Source organism: Odontesthes bonariensis, chromosome 10 (assembly GCF_027942865.1).
Source record: "Odontesthes bonariensis isolate fOdoBon6 chromosome 10, fOdoBon6.hap1, whole genome shotgun sequence".
In the NCBI taxonomy this organism is placed as follows: domain Eukaryota; kingdom Metazoa; phylum Chordata; class Actinopteri; order Atheriniformes; family Atherinopsidae; genus Odontesthes; species Odontesthes bonariensis.
In genome coordinates, this window is record NC_134515.1 from 28,182,616 (window position 1) to 28,201,111 (window position 18,496).

The window sequence follows — 18,496 nt, forward strand, 5'->3', positions numbered from 1 at the left end:
GAATTTTAAATATTGCCAACCCAACGGGTTTAGAACTGGGTTCCACAGTAAAAATGTTTTATCCTCATTACAAAATCATCCCCTTTCCTATTTCCTTGCTTTGCTCAGCTGCAACCATCATATGCTGTCACGTTCACGAATGTTGTCCCTGCCTAGAGCCGTGCTGTAAGATGGAGAAACTACAGCAAAATGTTTAAAAAGCTGCTTGCATTCGTTGAATATCAAATCTTTAAATGATAAAAAAATTCCTCTAAACATTTTGTGAAGCACTGCAGTCATGTTTCTGTAGCTGGGAGGTAAAATGCAGAATTTACACGTCTCACACTAATTACAATATTTTGAATCTTAAAAAAGCTACAGTAGCTTGGAGGAACGGCAAATGATTCTGTTTGTTGGCCAAACTTTTTCTGACGGAAAAGGAAACTTTTCGCAATTCAACCTGGATGGAGCAAAATGCATCAGGGATAAAGAAGATGCAGAAGGAGCTGACCGCCAGTCGGCTAAAATCTCAGCCTTTGCAGCAAAAACTCCCAATCGGGGAGGATGAAAATGGGCTACAACTAATTTCCCCTTGCTAATGCATTTGTAAAGCATGAGTCAGGTTTACATATTCAAATCTCATCCTGAAAAACGTTTGGATTTTATTTCTTGAGAAAAAAAAAGAAAAGGAACTTGCGAGCTTGAATAGAGGGGAGTTACAGATCAGCTCAGGTAGTAGGCAAATACGGGTAAAATTGTTTGTCATGCCTCTTTTATGCTTTCAGCTAGGTACCAACCACAAACGGGTTGCCATGGAAACAAATATCTGCGGGGGATAAGTGGGCTCAAGACAGTTCTCAGAAGCCCACGACTGTGTCAGCAGCTGTGACTCTTGACAAGGAGTTAATTCGACAATTCGACTTAATCTGCCTTTCACTGCAGCTTGTACCTCCCTCCTCCTCCACCCAAACTTTTAAACATGTACTTGGATTTAAAAATGAGCGGGGGTCTGTTGTATATATGAAGTCAGCAACACGGCTCACAGCAAGTAGGTCAGCAGACTGGGATGAGAAGTCTACCCGAATGAGATCCAGCTTAAAGTAAACATGTTTGTTATTCAGCCACAACTCTGCAGCGGTGACTCGTTCCTACAGTAATTTTATATCTGAATTATAAGAGGCACAGTAAATTTAGCTTAATCCGGACAACATACCTCCAGCAAAAATTTGAGAACTTTGAGTAAGAGCCATTTGCGCAAACTGAAGCAGAGAAACCAGTGCCACATGAAGAACAGGATCCTTGTGAATGAGAACAGACTCCCCTTCCCCTCGGCTACAATCACCTCTGCTGGAGCCGTGATCAGTGTTACACACAGTTTAGCGAGCAGCAGCTGAGAACCTCTGGCTCCTTGGGCTTAAAACTTTGCAAGCAAAAAGAGGTGAAAAGGTCACACATCTTACCTGGAGTCCACTAAATGACAACTACAACCTGCAACGGTGGAAAATGATTGAGTACACTTAGCTTGCTCAAATATCGTAATGCTAAGTCAAATTTAGAGCTACTTGTACTTTACTTGAGCGTATGCCTTTTACGCTACATCATTTTATTTTGCCAGCTTTATTTAGCCTACTTTAAGAATACTGTGCATTGTTAAAACCAGGGGTCTTCAACTACTTTGGCTTGTGTGGTCAGAATCAGGTTTCAGATCTTGATGAGCTGTGGGTCGCTCTACCAAATAGCTCATCATGCTCATGCCTTTTAGCATTAAATCATTATCACTTAACACAACAACTAAGGCCCAAAGGAACTAATAGTTGTTTTGCAGATCTTAAACTGAATATTCATCAAAATCAAATTTTAATGTAGGAGTAAATTCTGGGTGAAATATTAATATAAGTGGACCAAATTTCATCACAATCCAATCTTGTTAAGATATTTCAACAAAAACTGACACAATGTTCACCAAATAGAGTTCACCAAAGTACAACCAATGAACTTTCACTCATTATGGAGCACTTACTTCTGAATGCCCTTTGATGAGCATCACATTCAGCAGCGTGCTGCAAGTCTACAGTTTTCCCAGAAAGGAAAAGACATGTCCTGCCTGCTTCAGCCTCTCATTTGCTTGTACGTCTTATTTTTACTGTATGGATCGGTTTAGTTTTGGCATGACACCTGGGACACCAATCAAATACTGATGCTTTCCCCCTGATATTACGCAGCAGAAGTTGTGTAGCCTATATCTCGTGTTTATCACATATAACACATCACAGACATGTGTTTGTCTAACAGCTTTCCCCATAAAGATGTGCAACAGATACTCCTGGGTTATTTAGTTGGTCATCGGTGTCAATGTTCATTATACAGGTTGTTTGTCTTTTGGTGGTCAGGCAGATTAAACAGAAAATAGGGCAAAAATTTAGAGTGTACCCACCTCTCCGAGCAAAATTACACCAATTGGTTCGGAGCAAAGTTTGTGCTGACAGACGGACATTTGTCTCACAAAAAGACAAATAGAGCATGACCATAGCATGCAGAAGCTGATGGAGAAAAAGTCTTCTCCCTTATTTCCAAAATGACCAAACCGTGTGATTTCATCCATGTGAATAGCATGTTACTTCAGGCACAGTTTATCTGCCATATTGCAAGTTCAAATTGGTTAGGGTGTAAGTTCAAGTCATCCTTTCAAGGAACTACTTAACTCAAGGGCACAATAAAACTGTGTTAGTAATACACAATATGACCTGACATGTTATTCATGTGCTTTTTAAAGAAATGAATCTGCACCAACGGGTAACCCCCTTGTTAACCTGCCATTCGTATGTGTGGGCTGCTTGATGCTGAGCGAATGAGGATAATGTTCCTAATGGACTAACCTTCCTGTTAAAAATGACCTTCACGTGTAAGCTGATTCCGTTTATTTATTCTTTAGTCTTTGTCCCATTAACACCCACATAAACACACATTCTCGGTGTGTCAGGTATTCTTTTATCTTCTTTTAACAGCCCCGATCCTTTCGGGTGAATTCAAAAATAGATCACACAGAGGAACTCATGAGTCTCAGAAACGAACAATTTCCACACAAATGCCACTCAGGGTAAGAGAAACAATGGTGAACGTGACCAGATCTGAATGGCAGACAGCATTCAGACTGTGTGGGCTGAATGAGTCTATTGACATGGGCTCATTCAGCCCACATAAAAGAGTATATAGAGGCTGAATGTCCTCATTTTGTTTCAGTACTGTAGGATACAGTATATATGAAAACTAACACATTGGTACCACAGCTAAGCTGACCGCTATAGGCACTGCTATTTTCATCATGTTTCAAACGAACAAAGAACACAGCAGCATTTTTTTTGTTGATGAAATGATAATTGTTCTTTTATTCCGTGATAACAGGTAACCGAATGTAGTTTTTCTAAAAGATAAGTACAAGTATAATTTAGTATTAACTTTACAACACTGCTGTGTGGAAATAAGCATCTTTTCAGAGATGCAATGTCATCCATTTCTACAAAGTATGAAGTATGTCCCTCTCACTCTCTGTTTCAACTACAGCCTCAGGGGTTACCGGGGCCAAAAATACAAAGATATTACTGTAATATTCTTGCCAACATCGCTGTAACGTGACACGGTCAATATCCGCTATGTGAAGTGCACACACGGAAGTTTTGGTTCCTGTAGGTCCTTTCATTCATATGAACTTTAAAGTTATAACAAGGTTTTATTTGCTTTGCTGCCAGTGGGATTACTGTGTTGCAACCTCAAGTCCAAAAAAGTCAGAACGCTGCGAGAAAACTTATAGAAAAACAGAATTCTTTGATTTGAAAATCTCATAAACCGATATTTTATCCACAATAGATAATAGAAAAGGCATCAAATGTTGAAAGTGAGATGTGAAATGTTTCATGTAAAATTGAAGTTAACCTGGAATGTGATGGCAGCAACATGGCTCCAAAAGTTAGACCAAGGCCATGTTTACAGATGTGAAGCATCCCCTCTTCTTTTAACAGCAGTCAATGAAGCAGTCAATCTGGAGACTGAGGAGACCAGAACTACTGGGAAAGGAATGTTGTCCCATAGCTGCTCAACAGTCCTGAGTCTTCTTTGTCATATTTTGCATTTTGTTATGTGCCAAATGTTTTCAGTTGGTGAAAATTGTGAACTGCAGACAGGTCAGTCCAGCAGCCAGACTCTTTTACTAAGAAGCCATGCTGCTTTAACGGATGCTGAAATATGCAAGGCCTTCACTGAGAAAGACATCATCTGGATGGGAGCATACGTTGCTCTAAAACCTGTAGATACCTTTCAGCATTGATAGTGCCTTTCCGGATGTGCAAGTTGCCAGTTCTAAAGGCACCGATCCACCCTTATAGCGTCAGCAAAGCAGGCTCTCCTCTTTAGTCCATAATACAGGGCATCCAAGATTACAAATTTCGATTCTTCTGACCACAGAGCAGTTTCCACTTTGCCTCGGTCTATTTCAAATGAGCTTTGGTCCAGAGAAGATGTTCACATATAGCTTCTGCGTTGTATGGTAAAGCTGTGAACTGTGTTCACAGACACTGATTTCTGCCAGCGTTCCTGAGCTCAAGCGGGGATTTCCATGACAGAATCATGGCTGTTTTTAATGCAGCGCCTCCCGAGAGCCCAAAAATCATGGGCTGACAGGGTTGATGTTCCACTGTCTCGCTTGCACACATAGATGTTTCCAGATTCTTGGGAATCTTTTGAAGATGGAATAATCTTTGCAATTTTACGTGAAGGAACATCATTTCCAAATTGCTCCCCAATTCGAGACTGATGAACATATGTCCATCTTTTTTTCTGAGAGACTCTGCCTCTCCAAGGTGCTCTTTTATTTGGCTGCTTTTATCATGTTAGCGACTTTTGATTTATTTACATTTTGCACAGCGTCAAAACTTTTTTGAAATTGGCGTTGCAATGCATAGCAAAATGTTTAGAAAGAGTTCAGCCATTTCCCGTGAAAACCTTTTCTATAACGACCCACCAGTTTCACTGAGCCTACAGTTCAAACATTAATGTGTGTACATAGGTGTGTCTTTTTTTTTCACTCTAAAAAAAACACCTCTGTAATAGCTTTTGCACATGATGATAAGCATGTACAAGACTTTAAACTCTTGTCAAATTACGTATGATATCTCAATGAGAAGTACTGTTTGTAGTCGACATAGTGGATCATAAGTTTGGCATTTGTAACGCTTCCTAGCTCTCTGCTAAGGTGACAACAGTGTTTCATGTCCCTACACCTTGTTGTAAGTCATTGTGCATAATCATAAACACTCGTGGGAAGCTTTATGAGGCCTTGTATTTTCACGATGACTTCTCAGAATGATATTTACACATATGTGTTTTTATCAATGTGTCGGAGCAAAAATAAAAAATGAGTGGCATCGTCAATATCAGATAATTGACCGGAGCTCGTCAATTGCCTTCCTTCCCTATTGTTCTCTGCAGATGGCCTGCTGTCATGGACATGAATGTGAATGTCAAGTAAATATGCAAGGTGGACCTTCCGCATAGGCACTGAAGAGCCCTCTGGTTGGCCTGCATCTCCTGTTTGTTTTTGCCTCAGCCCTTGGGAAAGTACTTGAGTACTCGTGTTCTCGAGTGGGTCAGCCTTTCTGTGTAATCGTCTTTAATCATGCAAACATTTGCTTTTGTCAAACAAAATGCACCTCTCTGTTTTGTCTCCTTTTTTGTCCAAGGTACAAGACTTGGAACAATACAGCTTGGATACCAGATCTTATTTTGTTTAAAACAGCACTAACAGTGAAAAGAAAAAACTGTTTTATTCAAAGTTACTAATTTCATTTACAGGACATCAGGTGCCTGTTTACTGGGCCAACACACTACACAAAAACTTTGAAACAGTTAACTTGAAATAAACCGTTTTTTAATCTTGAACCTATTTACACAAGGGTTATTGTGAATCCAGAGTTCTTTTTTCACACCGAGAGGCACAGTTTCACACAGTCACTGGTCTTGTTTACTTGAGGCGATGACATTTTCAAGTCAGCTGACCTAAGAATACCAATTACAACTGGGATGGTCTCGGATTTCAAAACAAAGTCTATTTTTCCACTCATGGGTTTTTGAACAGGACTGACAAGCATTCTTCCACTTTTTCTATAGGACACTACAACATAGAACCCCATTGTTCAAGCTTCCTAAAGGTCATTTCACTGAGGCTGCTGGGAGAGCATTCAGTTCATTTAACAGCTCATGGCTCTGTGAGCATGTCATGATTAGGAGTTTAAGGGGAAAGCCATGACACATGAGCACATAGCAACAGTATGTCTCAAGTGATACATAGACATCTAAGTCTTGTAAGTTCTACAAGATGACGACATCCTTAATAGAACACAGTAAAGGAATATAAAATCTCAGTGCTGCAGCGTTATGGTCCTACTTGCCTGAGAGGATTTCTGCATTCAATGACAATTTACCTGTAATAGCAGGAAGAAACAGCCATAACCTCCCAAAAGTGAAAAAAAAAAGAACCTAACCATAAGAAGAAGGCACATTTAGTGGCATTATTATCCCATTATTTTCTCAATTACACGATCATTTGCAGAGAGCAGAGGGGCCGCGTTCCTTTCAGTGAATGTCAATGGTATGCAGGGGGCAGTGTATTACAGATCACCCACTGATGGATCAGACTGACATACTAAAATGTCAAGTGTAAGGCCATTCCAGGCCACTGCTATACAGAAAAGGGAACTGCTTGTTTTATATAGAAAGCCGATCCGTTTCCCCACTGCCTTCAATCAATTCTTCTTCTACATGGATGAAGAAAGCAACAGATCATGAGCACAAACACGTCGGCCCATTAGAATTCCTCACAGCGAAAAAGTCGGCGTAAAGCGTTAGGATTTTAATCTATCTTTATGAATTACACTGTTTGCTTGGATGCTGAAAATCTTTCATGTTTAGCTTGCTTTCCGTGGTATAACTAAAAGACTCGTCAATCACATCGCATCGTTTGTAGGTGAATTGTAATCCAACCAAATCTTGACGACGTTATAGATTCTCACCTCTAGTTTTTGCATAAAAACACCAAATGTAATCAGGTCGCAAGTGTGTTTAATGGGGTGGAAGTGGGCATAAACCAAAAAATTTAGAAAGGTCTATAATAAGGCCATAAAACTAAACAATAAATCTGGTACAATTCAGCAATTGTGTATGTTATCTTTAGTTATTTTTGGCTTATATTGGTAGAATGCCTATATTATCTTAGTCTGAGTTTTTCCTAGTCGACATGTAACACGAAGGCCTGAGAAAGATAAGGTTTTCTAAAAAGTTCATCTCCACTCCTCAAGTCTTTCCTTTTGAAAATTTGAAAAATGCAGTTTTTTAAAACACAATACATGAATGTCTGCTCTGTGTTGCTTTTTCTTAATCCCCTCTTCTGATTGTGCTTTGCCAAGCTCTTGTGGACATGTTATAGACCCTACTAGCAGAGGGTGGGAAATACCTTCTTGTCGCAGCAAGAAGCCCTTTCAACCATAGACTGCTGTTAATGTGAAAAAAGACACTGTTATGCCACCCTTGCTTGCCTTTGCCTATTCCTGCTTTATCACTGCGTCCTTCCAAATAACATTTTGTCCTTGGGTAATCAGAGGACGGACTCTCCCTTACACACATGTGCTGATTTGTCTGGGACTTCCTAAGGTGTATTACCTTTGAACCGCCATTCCACCTCTGCACCATAAAAACACAATGGCGTCACACATTGAAGGCACAACAGTCCCACCTTGAACAGTCTGTGAAAAAAAGTCTACTCAATGCCAACTTCACTATAATAGCAACAGCCAGCTTTTCTCATTCGCAATGTGACATCTATGGATGCTTCATCGGGACCCCTTGGTGTCACATTTCAAAAGAAAAGGTGCCCTTTAATCACAATTGTTCAATGTGAAGCGGGACATAATTGACTTGAATAGAAGTTCCTCATTGTTTGAAACAGAAATAGAAACAGAAAGGAGCAAGCGACGCCTAAAGTGTTCAATGCAAAAGCGTGTATTCTAAGCTTTGGACACGATTCTTCTGACCACGGCATTCTCGGGTGTCCACGTGTAGTAACGGCTCGTGAAGAGTTGAGATTGAAAATAGGCAGCACAATGTCTCCACTTCACACTAAAAGACACATTTCAAGAAGCAAAAGTGTCTTTGCAAATGTTTTTAAACTGTTTTTCTAGGTTTTGTTGAATGAAAGACATCAAGATAGACACATCTCTCATCATCAGCAGCTGTCTCCATAACATCATGATACAGTCCCGGGTATGTATAAATGATCACATCCAATGTGCCCGAAACACGTAGCACATGGACCTTTAATTGGGGTGAAACTTACTAACTTACTCTGAAGACAACTTGACCTCACTAGTTACATTAAGTCAAGCTAATTGGCTATGATGCTAACCTGCACATTAAGTACATCAATACAAAAGACATGGGTAGAATTATGTATGAACTCAGTAAAAGATGTGCTTGCAGTTCTTACCATAACAGCTCCTGATATGTATCATGAAGTCAAGCTAAAGGACTTGGTACGGATGACTCTGGGATCTAATCTCTGGGGAGTCATATGTAACATACTGTATATACAGTACTGACTGGGTTACAAATGTACTTGTACTGAAGAGGTGCCTCTTTATATATTAAGAATAGTGTGATATTTTAAAAGCACATATAAAGCACAGATTTATACAACCCTGAGTTGGATTAAGTGGCTATAGAAAATGGATGAATGGATACAATGAGACGCATCTAGATGCATCGTCAATCACTGCGCATCGTTTGTAGGTGAATTGTAATCCAACCAAATCCTGACGACGTTATAGATTCTCACCTCTAGTTTTTGCATAAAAACACCAAATGTAATCAGGTCGCAACTTTTACAACAGCCGCCTGTTCGCACAACCACAATGCCAGAGTTTTTTCTGTGTTTTTTTTGTGAGATGCATTCTCGCCACTAGAAATTCTGTTAAGTGAAACCTTAAAGCAGAACAGATGAGGCTAGCAGACAAGGTTGCCAACTAATGTGCAATGATTTTGTGTATCCGATTGTATCTGCAATATTGATGAAAACAATATATACTGGCAAACAGAAAAAAGCTGAAGCTGCCACAATTATCAGCCTGCAGTAGCAGTTATTTCTCTGGAGAATTAAAAACCTATGATTAACAACTTGAGGCCATCCTTAACACAGGCACCCACACACACACACTACTTTTAGTGTCAGGCATGCAGTTGTACTGGTGCACCTGTTTATCTTTTGACCATGAAAAGAATTCTTTGCTGAATTTGGAGCTTAGTATCCTGTAAAATTCCACAACATGGAACTGCACAGTGGGCTACATATTTGTTTCTTTACAAATAAAAAATATGTGTGCACATGACTGCGCATACTTTCCTGTACCCTGAACTTGTTGTTCTCTCTTTTGATTTTGCCACATTCCATATCTGATAGCCACGACACACGAGATATTGTTTTGACATGTGATGGATTCCTAGCATAAAAGCACACAACCTGCACTGTCACCGAACCGGCTGCCAGGAAAAAAGAACCTCAGACACTCACACTCCAATCTCATATGAGAACTGCGAAATAAATCATTTGGATTGTTCAGTCTTACCCTCCATAGGCTCCAAAAGTAAAACTCCTCTTTCTCTGCGGCATACCGGCAAATGGAGAGCAGCGAGCCAGCTGAGTGGAGCCAGCAGTTGTGTCACTTGCGCTGACTGAGCGTGTTTGTGTGTGCGTGGAAGCGTGTGTGTTTGTATGCTCTGCCTGCCTTCTAGGTTCCACTCCCCAAGCCCAACGCGCCCTGCCTCTTTCTTGCTCACACGCCTCCCAAGCAGGGAAGAAACGGCAAGAGGATGAGAGAGGACAATAGGGAGGGGGGCTTGAGTGGGGGCTGCTGACCATGCCAGTCTCCCAGGGAACCAGGAGAGCAGCGGCAGTCTTTCTCCCAAACAGGCTATATCCCCTCTCTTACACACTGAGATTACAAAGAGCACACTTTCCAGATCTTTTCTTCTTTTAATACAAAATAACTGTAATCTTTTTTTAATAAGAAAGAAACAGCACAGCATTAAATTTAGTCACACAGACCAACCCTTTGTTACTTAATTATACGTCATAAAATGGCCAAAAACAAACATATCAGAGAAGTTCTTAACACCGTGGGAGTTTGCTTTAGGCAAGTCTAGTAACACTAGTTCTCCTTCTCTTTGTCACAGCACAGCAGCTGGTCAAACAAGCTGCATACATCACCCAAACAGCTCATCATTCTTAAAACATGTCCCAGTGACACAGCCTTATACGGGTGAACAGATCCACTCCTGCCTGCTCTAGTGTAGGTGGCGACCTCTGAACGAGTTAGTAATCTGTTCATTCATCTTCCTCCAGCTTCTTTTGTAAGTGACTGGTATGCACATAGAATGAGGGTTAAGGTAATACAGTGTTAACCATGCATTAGCTCTACTGTAGTTGCATTGATTAAGTGGAGTGTCTGGACATCGAGAATCCTTTAGCTGACCGTTGAATCTGATAAACTGGCAGCAGTGACAACGATGCATTAACACTGCTGTGGATTATTGAATAAAGACGGACTGCAGACTCAAGCATCAGCCAGCTAACTGACATTCACTTCCAGAGAAATGTCGGGTGAAGCAGAATGCTGTTTTCACGGTGAGTCTTAGGAAAAACTGATTCAGTTTTATTACATGGGAGAAGCAGTTTTTTTTAAGCTGGTCACACTTCATTTGGCACTAAAATCATGATTTGATGAAAACTCACCAACCTGGGATGTTAATCTCCCCAAGGTCCAATGATCTGTTCATCACATTAACTGCAAAGCACTCATCGTAACAGAGCAAACAAGCCCTTAATTAATCAATGCGCGTACGAAGCAGTCACAATCATTCGGATCGACAATTACATCATCTCTCCACAATTACATCACCTCTTCCCTCTGAGACAATTGTCTAAAAAAGCATTTCACCTCAGTCCTTGGCTGACTTTGTTTGGTAATGGTCTACATTTTGTCTCTTGGAGGGAATAAAACAGGACAGATTTTTGGCTCACGGAGACAATTATTGATTTCAGAGGCACTTCCCCCCCCCCCCCCCCCCCAGCAAATTAATAACTTGGTGATTTTATGTCAGAATTTTTGCTTTGAAATTCACTCTTTCTAATCAGTGTTCGTCTTCCAGAAAATACTTTCCCAACTGGACAGAGATTCATCCTCAAACATATATACTTTTGTCCAATCAAGCAACCCCCCCCCCCCCCCCCCCCCCCCTTTCTCCACCTTCTTATTTCCAGTCATTTTCAGTGTAATATAGCTTTAGTCAGTTAAATGTCCCTGGATGACATGATATGCAAATTAGCATTTTGATGACAACATTATGTCACATATTGCATCCCGCTTTGTTCACACCCTTTACATCTGTTTGCTTCTCTCCTACTTTCTGTGCTTGTACATTCTGTGTATCAACACAAAGGAACTCCAAAATAAAGCTGCTCTTATTCACATTTTTGTTTTTCCATTTTTCTTATCAGTCAGCAAAATAAACCTGAAAATGTTGCCACGAGTGTTCAGCCGTCATCCATTTTACAACATAGCAGGGCTTCTGCTCTGCTTTAATAAAATCCTGACTTTATGAGCACAGCGACATCGGACAAAAACACATCCACTTAAATGAAAGACGCCCGTGCGGTGATTTCAGCTATTTTTACACACACTCTGCTGAGTAAGAGAGAAAGTAAGTAATGGCACGATGTCTCGAATCTTTTCTTTAAATGATAGACGATGACAGCTGCTTTTGCGTCTGCTCTACTCTCTCCTCTCTGTCTCTGCACTGAGGCTGCACGAGCGCAAGATAGCGAGCCTGCCTGCTATTTCTCACCCACAGCTCAATGCACAGCTCCTATGCAGCGGACAGATAGATCTTGTCCTTGTGGGACTCTATTCTCTATTGAATAGCTCAAGTTTGTCTTAAAAGTTGAGATTGGTTGCACTTTTTCAAAAAAAAGGCACTGATGGGGTCTGAAAAGTAGCATCAGATACATCGAACTGGTCACCACTGCCATCCAAAACATCCAAAACATCCAAAACAGCCAAAACAGTTCACCAGTGGCTGACGTCACAGTGACTTCTTCCATCTTTTCTTTGCTCTGGATTCTTCTCAGACAGATCCAAACCTTACTCATAAGGAACAATGCAATCGTTTAACGAGATGGCAAGATGCCATACCTGAGGATTCATATCATTTGCCCACAAACTGTTTCTTATACACAGTCTGTGACTCACCATTGTCCTCTAATGCTCGTTACTGTTAGACTTTGTCAAATAATTTGCATAATCTAGTTTATCTGACGGTGACAATGTTGCCTGATGACACAAAACAGTAACTGTAAATGAGCAGTAAGCCATGAGCCAGTGTTACAAGCAAGACATTAAAAATGGAAACTATAGTAAAGGATAAAATAGAGATAAAACTATCTGATCAGACAAATAACAAAAGATTAGAACATATAATTTACTGATAATGCAATCGAACACAGTAGTTAAGTAGAAGCCATAAGGAGCTCTAAAATAATGCTAGGAAGGTACGAGCCGAGGGGTGATCAAAAATCTCACCGCAACAATGTGAAATGGTGATCATTAACAAGCTTTATAAACCAAAGACAAATTACTTCTCAACAAATCTAATAAGAAATATTCAACCAAACCATGAGCTCAGGTGCAAAGATGCTGTTCTGCTCCTTGGAGCCACTGCAGCTCGACTTTATTTAAGTGACGCTCTGTTGATCTGGCACGCCAGTCTTGGCACTACTTTCAGTCCTGTCTGCTTTCCTGACAATTCAATTGCTGTGATGTGCCTGAGGCATTTGAATGGGTGCAGCCCAGACAGAGGCCTTTAATCACATCACCGCGGGAACAAGGCCCAGTGCCACAAGCGGTTCTGGCTCCTCTTTTATCCTTAAGGAAGCGGACGGGCAGGAAGACTCTTGAGGGGACAACGAATGGAGATCCCTGCCTGATAGCCATGTCGTCATACTCACAGACGTCGCTATAATATCAACAAACACAAATGAGAGTTCACAGTGCACTCCGTCGTGAGAGGCTTTCAGCAGCAGGATCAAAGATTCAGAATAATCATCATCAACATATTTAAAGTCATACTTCTAAAGTGATTATCATTTTTACCTCATAAACCAACACTCAGTGGAGGTATATAAGTATAGTACAGTGCGTAGATGTGGACTATCTCCTCCCACTTACAGACTGTGACTGAGAAATAGAGCCCCCATTAAACTTAATAATTCATTTCCAGTCTGGGCTGTAGCAGCAGTAGTAGTGGGTTAGACCCTGTGTGTAGTATATGAAAGATGAGGAGGAGTGGACTGAACAGAGGGGAAAAATAACATTCATTCATCCCCAGTGTTGCTCAGACGGGGCAGGAAATATATGAGCCTTGTGTCTGTTTATCGGGAAGCAGATACAACAAGCAAAGGCTTTCGGTAGGGCATCGTAATTTAAACTTTCAGAGCCTTTAAAAAGAAACCAAAGTTTCTAAATGCGTTTTTCTATATGGTTTCATTTGTTTCAGGGTGGACAAATATCCTGAATCGATTCAATTTGCCAAGAACAGCCCTGTTGGTTCAGCACAAACGTTGACTAAACAGCAGAGAGCAAAGAGGAACTGTTCAACCCGACGCCTTCAGTTTCTCTCAGCCAATTCTTTTTCTTCTTAATTTATACGTCTCATAAAGTGTTGGAGGGATATCGCGATTTCAGATTTATGCGAGCCCCCATGATTGGATTGGGTGGGTATAGAAAATGAATGACATCATCTCTACAGAGGATGTAAAAATGAATATACTTCACAGCCAGGCGGCCGTGGCTCAGTGGTTAGAGTTGGTTGTCCAATAACTGGAAGGTTGGCAGGTTCAATTCCCACTCTTGCCACTCAAAAACATTGGTGGAACTGACTGGAGGGGTGTCAGTCCACCTCCTTTTCACAGCCAAGGTGCACTTGAGCAAGACATTGTACCTCCATGCTCCCCAGGTGCTGGAATGGCTGCCCACTGCTCCAGGTTGGCATGTGTGTCAACAGGTGCCAACCTGGATGGGTTAAAAGCAGAGGACAACTTTCATGTGTATATGTATGCATGAGAAATAAATCTGATCTGTGTATTTTGGTAAATCAATGACTTGTTTTGATTCTCCTAATATGATTAGTTTGTCCATCTTTGCAAAGCATAACCAACATTTTAAATTAATGAAATTATTTCTCCCCAATCATTATTATAATCAAAAATATTCAGGGTCAAGGGTCCAAGCAGGGGCATTTTTGGTTTTTTTTGGACTTGACTCTAAAATAGGTAGAAGCTTAACAAATGAACAGTCCCATAAAGTAGGAGTTAATCTATCCACAATATTTACACTGTAATGGTATGAACAAAATACCTATGGCCTCTGTATATATTGTAAATATTTCCCTGATACTTGACTCAACAAGGAGCAACAAGGAGTACATATACACTTGGATATTTGGAGAGGGTGGGTTTGTGGAGGAAGGGGTGCCACGCAAATATTTGAAGGGAGTGAGCATTCAAAGGCCAGTTGTGCTTTGAAGCATGAGGAAATAAGCTGAGCTCTGAGAGTATTCCATTTTCAACGCACTTTTCCCAACTTTGGTAGCTTACTGAATGTAAGCGGGCATGACCGGTGCCAAGGCATATTATCTAAAGCCATTTGTTATTCTTGGAAGGTTCAAATTACCCGCTGAGTCACGCTGGGGAAAGGAGGCTCTTTCATTACACTTCACTTGACTTTTTTTGTGTCATTTTAAGAGATTTAAAGGAACATTAAGAGTTGATATTTGGTTTGTAATCCATCGCCTCTTCTCACTTCTTCAGTTTATGTGAAATTTACATCGGTTTCACATCCTCTGCTGGATTTCGAAACGCATTTTGAGCAAACTCCTCTGGCAGACGGCTGAAAATAACACAAGATGTTACAGTAAGGACTGCTGATGGTCTGACTGGGAGGAACTGAGCAAGCCCCCAGAGCCCCCCCTCCTCCCACTGGGATCACGTGCCGCTCAGGCCCCTGGAAGCAGCCACAAACTGCCTCACACACACTGTGGCCTTTCATGGCCTCCACAGTTGAGGGCCTGGATATCACGGTGGACAGGGCTGGAGTAACGAGGGGATGTTGCAACACGCTTAAACCCAACGAGCTCCATCCCACTTCATGGTCCATTCTTTTGAGGTTTGTATTGCTCATTAGCAAGAGCTCGGTCCACGATCTTTACACTCTGTTTCAATCAATCCATTAGATTTTTCAAATAAAAAACTGAGTGACTTGAACTGAATTTTCTAACCAATTTCTTAATGATAAAGCCGTTTCTTTATCTCGAGGTCAATTAATCATGGCAGTCTGTGTTGCACACACAGTTATGAGTCGATAGAGGTTGAGGGCGGCAGCCACAGGGACATGTTGCCTATTGATCCTTTTTTCGTACAGAAAGATCTATTTCACTTATAATGGATCTTCAGTGCCGTGCTATCTCTCCACTGGCAGGCGTGATGAATGGTTCCCTGCAACTAAGGGGGACTTTGTCTTCATGCCAGGTGATCAATAGATCACTCGCCACAGCAGGGACTAACTCAACCCCAAAGCACTCCGCATTAAATCCCTCAGCTGCTGGAGAAAAGTCAAAAAGCTAAAGGGTAGATTTTAGTCCGTTTGCTTACCGGTCACGCTTGAAATAATAAATGTAATGTTTATTTTCCTCTGCTATTGCAGAACAGAGCAACTCAGCTGTTTGTTTAATCCAGAGCTGTATGCATTGAAAAGCTGGTTATGGAAGCAGGGTTCTTTGTGTTATGAGTAACTCTTAAGTGTTTAAATAAGTACATGAGCCTGCATTTATTCCTGAACCGTGAGCTGCGCCTTTGAAAAGACAAGAGTCATAGCGCCCTCTGCTGGACGCTGTGGTGTAACTGTTGAAACGTCAGCAGCAGCCACAAAATTTACTCCACAAAAGCAACTATTAGATTTTACAATTACTTAACACTAAAAGTAAAAATGACTCCAAAGCTAATGAACCCTTACGCCCAAGGAGAAAAGTCTCAGCACAGATGTACACAGTAATTAGCAAACGAATGCTTTTGGTCAGAAACAGATCATTATGTCAGTTCCTTGCCATTTTAAAGCTCTGGTTTTCAAATGACCGCCTTCATGAACAAATAGTTTGAACACAACCAAAAGGTGTCCAGACACGTATTATCAATGTACCTGGTCAACATGGGTGTAACATTATCCTTTGCACTGCCTTCAAACAGAATTTATCTCCAGCGCTCTCCAATATCTCTTCTTTCATTTCTTTAACACTCTTTTTAGCCTAAATGTTTGACTGCTTGACTACAGAATGGCATTTGTAATGCTTACCATAAATTTACTGTCACCGTAATGCATTATTTGTCTTTATTTTTAACATTGAGGTGACCAAGCCTTTTCTGCCGCTGCCCCCAGGCTCTGGAATAAGCTCCCCGTCGAGCTGCGTCTTACTTCTGACCTGGGCCTCTTCAAATCGAGGCTAAAAACATACTTATTTAGGATTGCTTTTAATACCCAGTAGTATGATGACACTTTTATCTTATTCGATTTAGTTTTATTTTACATTTTATTTTGTTCTTATTTAGTATTTAGTCTTAAAGGTGGTGCTAAAATCTAAACTTTAAAACAACAAATGTCCTGTTGAGACAGCTGTCAGACTGAGTGTCAATGAGCCTGCTTATTCAAATAACTGTACAACTTTTTACATTAAAGCAATTGTATTAAAAGTCTTGGAGAGAAAACCTTGTTAATGCATTAGATCAATTAAACCAAAAGCAAAGCATATGCTTAGTTTTGTCCTCTGTTACGGTTCTCAGACAGATGAAAAGCCTAATGGGAGTGTGTGGTTGTGGCGTTGGAGCCTCTGCAACAGGACAGCCGATTTGTCCAAAAATAGCTGCAAACTTCTGCTTGTGTCACCCAGAAAACAGCACACAGCAGTGTCACAGAGGGCAAAGGGTTTTTTTGATGAGTCAGGTTATGTGCCGAAGTGACACCAAGCTAGTTCATATATGCAAAGCAGACGAACACGGGTTCCACTGCAGTATTGCCATTTCATCACCCTCCGACAGACAAACTGTGTGTGTGGGATCTCCTCCCCTGCCGCACTGCTCAGTGGTGCATAAAACAGAATTATTAGCACAGAACAGCTCATAGTATCAAACGAGAATAGCCTTTTCATGTAGACTCATAAATATTCATTCACAAGAGGGCCGAACAGGGTGCGTTGTTTGTTGCAGATAACGACTGCATGCTAAACTGCTGTCAGATCTGCACACGTTAATGTGACATAAGTATCACGTGATTATTGGAACCCCACTGGAAAGAATCGTAATATAGCGCCTGTATATGTTTGATAGAATGTTGGTAGCATTGAGCAATTTGGTGCCTTGTAAGAAGCTGGAATTTTAACGTTTGATTCCAACCCAAAGCTGAAGAACAAGTGAAAACTCTACAGCCTGCAGCTGAAGTAGGTAATTTCCAGTTATGCACCGTTTGTTTATGTGGCGCTGTGACCTTTGAGAAGTGCAACAAACAAGACCTGACGGAGCCAGCCAGGAGGATGAATCAATAGTGAGATAATATATCAGCACTGGAGCAGTAGGATGGCTACTTTTATGATGCTCTGCACCATTTAGAATGTGGACATCAAATATTATTGAGTACCAATTAATTTCATCTAAAAGCTTCCTGCCTCAATATTGCAACGCAACATAAAATGGAGTCACAACAACTACATTGTTTCAAAACCCTGTAATTGAACGATTTCCTCTAACTGTTTTTAGACAGTGGCACTCCAGGGGTGCATTTCAATAAGGGTACGTCTGAGCAGTGTTTTTCCATCCAGCAGGAAGAGGATAATAAGGATGCATCTTTTCCCAGGGACGTAAGCAAAAGCCTAAATGACAACAGTCTGAATGCTAATAAAGCTGACATCAAAGAGTGTGGATGCGAAGAAAAGCAACACACCTATCATGCCTGTAGGTTTTGAAAGTGCAGAGTAGGAAAGGGCACGAAGGAAACTTGTGAGGAAAATCACGAATAAATATAGAATCTTAACACGGATCCAGAGGCAGGAGTGTGGGTGCCGCGTTCAAAGGCCATCAAAGAGACTGCACACTTTCACCCTAATAAGCTGTTTGCAGTGGTCCTCCTCTGAGTGGAGTGTTCAAAAACGCAGTCCGCAGATGAATAATTCAGGAGGGAGGAACATGATGCATCCAATATCGAACAGACAAAAAGAAATTTAAAAACATAGGAGCGATGTGGAGCTTTAAATAGCCTTTGTTTAGTTGTGGCGGGTCAAGTGCCAGGAGAGCTCCATAAATCACATGTAAAAGTGCAATGCA

The 18,496-nt window shown here is 41.0% G+C and overlaps 1 protein-coding gene across 8 annotated transcripts in view; it reads right to left on the reverse strand.

The window, feature by feature from the left end:
- The window catches only part of LOC142389871 (rap1 GTPase-activating protein 1-like), a 56,672-nt gene that overhangs the window by 34,776 nt on the left and 3,400 nt on the right, over positions 1–18,496 (reverse strand). For 6 of the 8 annotated variants that reach the window (XM_075475071.1, XM_075475076.1, XM_075475074.1 and 3 more), the window contains exon 1: positions 9,645–9,799. The exons of 1 other annotated variant lie outside the window; for it this stretch is intronic. In XM_075475071.1, the coding sequence (XP_075331186.1) occupies positions 9,645–9,688 (44 nt within the window). In that variant the 5' untranslated portion in view covers positions 9,689–9,799. Of the gene's footprint in view, positions 1–9,644; positions 9,800–18,496 lie in introns of those variants that run through there. One more of the 8 variants, XM_075475078.1, reaches the window with a different exon arrangement.